This window comes from Palaemon carinicauda, chromosome 29 (genome assembly GCF_036898095.1).
Source record: "Palaemon carinicauda isolate YSFRI2023 chromosome 29, ASM3689809v2, whole genome shotgun sequence".
Classification (NCBI taxonomy): domain Eukaryota; kingdom Metazoa; phylum Arthropoda; class Malacostraca; order Decapoda; family Palaemonidae; genus Palaemon; species Palaemon carinicauda.
The window spans coordinates 31,185,119-31,191,351 of NC_090753.1; the positions used below are offsets into that span (position 1 = coordinate 31,185,119).

General features: G+C 35.5%; 1 protein-coding gene across 1 annotated transcript; it reads right to left on the reverse strand.

The window, feature by feature from the left end:
* Positions 1-211: 211 nt before the first annotated feature.
* On the reverse strand, positions 212-4,801 carry LOC137622484 (uncharacterized). Its single transcript, XM_068353089.1, has 2 exons — positions 3,931-4,801; positions 212-3,810 (listed from the first exon to the last, which is right to left on the reverse strand). The coding sequence occupies exons 1-2, from the start codon at positions 4,799-4,801 to the stop codon at positions 212-214; spliced, it is 4,470 nt and encodes a 1,489-aa protein (XP_068209190.1).
* Positions 4,802-6,233: the final 1,432 nt, after the last annotated feature.

Below are 6,233 nucleotides of genomic sequence, written 5' to 3' on the forward strand. Positions count from 1 at the left end.
AATAAGCACAATATCGCCGATACTCATTTGTTTATGGTTTACAGGAGTATATATATCCTTCTTATCAGTAGCTTGTTTAATTAAAGTGTTCATGAATTCCCGATGATAGATTTCCAGCAAGTTAGTTCTAATTTGTTTCTGCTTTTCATAAGATGTTTTAATTTTATGTACAACATCAAAGTCAACCTGAAAATCCTCATCAGAATCAGGGTCAGCTTGTAATGCCGGAACAATATTCAGAGACCAATGAATATCCATGAATAAGTTCTTCTGGTGTTATAGGGGTTGGTACATTATTAGAACAATCTCTTAATGCTTCTTTAAATGCAATCGGCCTTCTATTGATCAAATGTACAGCATGACAAACAAGATATTTAAAATCCCTAAATTCAATGACATTATTTCTGATTGACTTCCGTATCATATGCTTGGTCATTTTGACTACGCTCTCAACCAATCCTCCAAGCTGACTGCAGCCCTTATAGTACTGTTGAAAATGGACTTTCTCAACATTATTATCAGTTAAATACTGAACAGTCTCGGCATCCTTCAGGAAATCCTGAATAATATTGGCTCCTGCTACTATTTGCGTACCCAAATCACTTACTATAAATTGAGGGACTCCATATTCAAAAGAATGCAGTGACAAAGCACGCAAAAACTCTTCAACTGTCATATCCATACAGATCTTAAGATTAACTGCTCGTGTGAACATGCATGAAATAACAAGGATCCAAACCTTGACTTTATCTTTCCCTTGTCTCACATAAAATGGACCACAATAATCAAGGTATACATTACCAAAAGGTTTATCAGATGGACTCAATCTAAATTCCCCATAGGCTGATTGATTAAGTTTGACAGGTCTTTGGTTATATCTCCGGCATACAACACATTCCTTCAGAATCCTTTTACCTGTTGAGAAGAATTTTGGTATCCAGAATTTCCTACGTAATTCTGTCAAAAGGGCATAGCAACCAGCATGTTTCAAAAGCAAATGTTCATCCAATATAATAAGTTTTGTTAGAGTACTCTCTCTTGATAAAAGAATAGGATAAGTTTGGTTGGTTACACTGCGCTTCTCATTAAATTTACAATTCACTCTTATTAAATTATGAGTGTCTGGATACAAATTCAACTGTGATATCAAATTAGGCATAGCCATCTTGGTTTTAGAGTTACTACTTAAATAGTCAATAACATCTTCAACATTTATTTGTTGATCCCTAGAGATGATTTGAGTCAAAGCCTTAGAGCGGATGTCCTTCTTATCAAAGCCATGCAACTTGTTTATAAACCCTTTCCATCGATCCCAGCATTCCAGAACTTTCGCATGTATAGATATCAACTTATTCATATTTGAATATCTATCTAGAGGTATTAAGTGCTCTAGTTTTACAGTTTGGCTTTCTTTTATACTGGTTGATGCACTATATGCCTCAATGGTTTCTAAATTCTCGACCATTGGTACCTTGAAACCTAAAATGTCACTTCTACTAGCTTGATCGAGATCACGTATATTGGGACCCTTATGGTAATTAGACTTCATTAAGCTTTTGAATGACAGACATCGTGTAATTTTGTCAGCTGGGTTGTCCATTCCACTCACGAAGGAGAATCCAACACTTCTCCCCTCACATAGCTTTATTATATGATTCAGTTTGTTCATTACGAACACTGACCTTTTCTGCATTTTATCAAACCTATGAGAAAATGACTTAAGCCACGACAGGGCAGCAAAACTATCTGAGAATAGCCCCAAGTCAACTATTTTGATGGGCACCAGGCACTGTGTGCCACTCAGTTCATTATAGGTATCCAACAAAACCTCTGTACCAAAACATATAGCCTGTAATTCGAGTGAAGGAATGGACTTTTCATGCAATTTGGATCCAATGAGTCTGTTTTTCGCTAATACAAAGATTCTTTCACCACTTCTTATATTGCATAAATATACAACAACTCCATAAACTCTCTTCCTAGCATCAACATAAGCCTTAAGTTTATATCCATCTGTCCTTTCACCAACACATCTCTGAAGCTCAAAAACAGGAGCAGAATTTACTTGGTTTGCAATATTTTTCCATTCCTTTTGTTGAAAGTCTCTAAGTTGTGTATCCCATCCAAGCGTTCTCTCACATTGCAAGTCCTGTATAAAAAGTCTAGCTCTGTTAAGAAGAGGACCATTTATGTTGAAAACATCATAATTAGATGCAATGGATCGCAAAATTTCCCTCTTTGTATTAGCCTTTTCATCAAGGCACAATTTCCTGGTTGAAATTGTATCACTCCCTCGATTCCAGATCATCCCAAGTAATTTCACCTCCATCTCAGATTTCTTGCATCCTACATCCGATTGCATATTTTCTCCATCAATTTTATCTTGTAGTGTAGAATCATTAGAAAACATCTGCTGTAGTTCAAATTTGTAAGGACCAAAAATACCCTGTAAAATCTCATATATCCAATTCAAGGTTTCAGATGATTCACAAGTAAATCCACCATTATCCATATAGAAGAGCTGATACATTATCCATTTTGCATTTTTTAGTCTAGGATTATCATTCTTGCTATCCAGTATTAAAATTTTGAAAAGAGCCAACATCAAAATTGTAGGACTGCATCGAAGTCCAGAAGGAAGACGAACATTTTTGTAGGCAATTATAGAGAAATCCCCTTTCTTAACATTCTTATACCACAAAAAGAGTAACTTCTGCTGATCAAGCTCACTGAGTGCAATTTGATTTAATGCTGTCTTAATATCGAAGATCAGTAATTTAGATCCAAATCTCAAATGAAGCATTGCAGACGTTATCTTCTGATTGAGTGATGGGCCAGCATACATAGCCTGATTATGATTGACCGTCATCACACTGGACCTGCTAGGTTCACAAACATTGGACAGGAAAACAACTCTGCATTTTGTTGTTTCAGGGTCTAGCCTAAAAACTCCCATGTGTGTTAAAAAACTGCACTCAGGAGGCTCATCCATGTACCTTTCTAGATTTGGCATTCTTTCAATTATTCCAAGTTTTTCTTGTTCTTTAAAATCTTCATTCATAAGTTCCAAATTTGCCTTGTTCCTTTGTAATTTTCTCGTGTTGGATCTCAATACAGCCTTTGCAAGGTTGAAATTCCGTCCAAGCAAATGACAGCTCTTTTCATTCCATAAAAGAGGCATCTCTAGTCTTCCTTCCTCGTTTCTTCTTGCGTTATCAAGGGTAAACTTAATCAAATTTGCATTACAATCTGACATAAAGTTTCCATCTTCATGGTCTGGTTCACAAATAGATTTCTCATACACAGACCGCAGCATCTCCTCAGTTGTGCGTCTCAGCTCTGATTCTTCAATCATACCTTTTTCATTTAAAATAGCGAAGTTAGCTTGAACCTGCACCTCGCATTCCAAACTTAAGCCACTTGGCTCACCCATAGAACTTCCAAATCCAATATACTTGCAGCATTCATCTATGCCATCAAATACAGGGGATTTGTTTCCATTTAACTCGCATGTTTCCTCATAATAGGCAACCGAGCGAGAGTGCTCCGAACACCAAGAACAAGAAAAATCCTTTGAAAGATAAGGTAGATTCTGTTGCATAATCTTGACATTACCCATTAACATCACTCTTGCAGCTGATCCCAAATAAACAGATGGGTGATCATTGCCAAATTTTACTGAAAAATCTAATAAACAATGGGCATCATTTGTACCGAGTATCAAGTCAATATCCTTTATTTTATCACTACCATCAGTCAAATATTTATCAGCTAATTTGAAGCCCTTTTTAGCAAAGGCCCTGGCCACTTCTGAAATTCCTGGCAATGACTAATTTATATCTATGCTTGATACACACAATGCATGTATTACACATGCCTTATCATCAAAGTTGCACTTTAATTCAACTATCTTGGATTTATACTTCTTACTTGAATTAAAACCATTGACTGTTAAAGAGACATTATCTTCTAACACTTTCAACCTATTATCACTTGCAAGTTTTTCAGTTACAAAACTGCTCTGACAGCCACAGTCCTTCAAACCTCTAACAAGGGCTCCATTCAACATTTCACAGGTAAAAGTTGGCAAAACAGAGGCGCCATCAGTGGTATGCAAAGCCTTAGTTATAATCATTACATCACTTGAGGTTTCCCTGTGTTTTGAATTACCTGCTTTTACTTCCTTGCTACAACTCGCATTCATTTGTAGTTTTTCATCATGAGATTTTTCACCTTGATGATCACACAAAAATGAAAAATGCCAACCCTTACAAAAATAGCATTTCTTAAAGAATTTAAACTTGCATTTGTCAGTGGTATGTCCAATGTTAGCACATTTCTTACAACCATTAAGTTCTTCTAAGCGTCTCAGCTTATGGTCAGGTTCTTTATATTTTATACACTTATGTGTTGCATGGTTTTCTTGGCAAAGAGTGCACCTTTTCCTCGGAGAAGCGGTGTCAGCAGTACTAATTCTGTTAGTTTCATTATCCTCATATTTAACATTAACTGCAAGTGATTTAGAAGATTTTTCTCCTTGTCTCCTCCTTTCATTAAACTTCCCTGTGACGTCCATATAACGTTCAGATGCTTCAAAGAATTTTTCCTTTATCTCCTCAAGTGATGGACGCACATGATTAGTCACATTTACAAGCTGAGCTTTAAAGGTCTCATTCATTCCTTGCCAAATGAAATACTGCAAAATATCATCTACTTTGATTTCCAATGTAGAAAAAGTTTCAGTTAGATTAGTAATTTTCCCAATATAGGAAAAAGGATCAGTACCGTACTCAAGCTTCATTTCACTTAATTGCTTAATTACATTGAATTTCTGCAGCGAACGAGAAGCCAGTGCCTCTTTAAGCAATTTCTTAGCATCAGTATAGGTCTGCTTTGAAATTTCAAGATTCTCGAGTAAAATTGAGGCTCTGCCTGATACCTGTTGCTAGAGAAGTAATAGTTTATCTCTCTCGGTGTAAGAATATGTGGCAAAGCCGATTCAAACTCAACAAGAAATTTTTCAACATTTTCACTTTCGGTGCTAGCGTAAACCGGAAGTGGAACTACAGGACTCTTCAAGAGACTTCTTGCAGTATCAGAATCCTTGGCCTCAGGCTTAGAATCCATTAATTGCAAAACAGCAAAACAGGTATTTAATTTATCTGAGTAATCATCACAAGACTGCAATTCTAATAAGAACTCCTCTTCATTTGCCCCGTCTCCATACAAAGACTTATGGATTACAGTATTAAGACTGTTCAACTGATCACTGTACGACACTAGTTTAATTTGAACAGCCTTCAACTCAGTTTTATTCATAAACGTGAATTTATCATGTTCATTAAACAACCGCGTTACTTGGCCACGAATATATTTAAGAGTCTTTTCTACACTCATTTCAATAAAATTTAAAAATTAGACCATGGACCCACAAACAAACGAAACCCCAACCCGGAAGCTAACCAGACAGCAAAAACAGCACCTTACTTAGGCCCCACGTTGGGCGCCATCTTGAAAAACTTTACTACGTAATTGGAAAATTAATACAAAGCATGATTTTCTTATTTTAATGAAACCTTCATAAAAATTATGAACTTTGAAAACTTTAATTAAACAACGAAGAAATTGAATATATAATGAAAGTGGTTTCATGTATTGCTGCTCAAATTAAAACCAATGCTGTTGTTGCTGCTGTCGAAGATGATCGCCTTAAAATGGAGGTCAAAGCGATGGTCAAGCATCTCCATCTTCCAATTACCATTTTCAAGAACCCCTAGATAAGTATAAAATACAAAATATCAGTTACGCTTCAAGTGGTGACTTAAAATTATCGAAATCACTAATAAAATATTCAAACACAGGAATGCCATTCAAATATATGTATTGTATCAATAATTAATTTCATTTAACACTATCAAATAATAATTACCTAAAGGCAATGGTCCACAAATTTACAGTAAGACCGAACGAATAACCACCTAAGTAGTAAAGCAACGAATGTAAACGAATGATGTAAAAGTGGCAAAAATGAGAGAATACCAAAATATGATACAAAATTTAAATTATCTAACCAGCTCAAAGTAACTGAAGATAAATGAATCTCTCAATTATGACAGGGAAATTATAATATGGCAATTCCATAAAAATTGTAAATGATATGAATATTATCCAAGGGTATATTTATTTGTGGGGGCTAAAAAACAAAGCAAGGGACTTTCATTATCAAATGAACT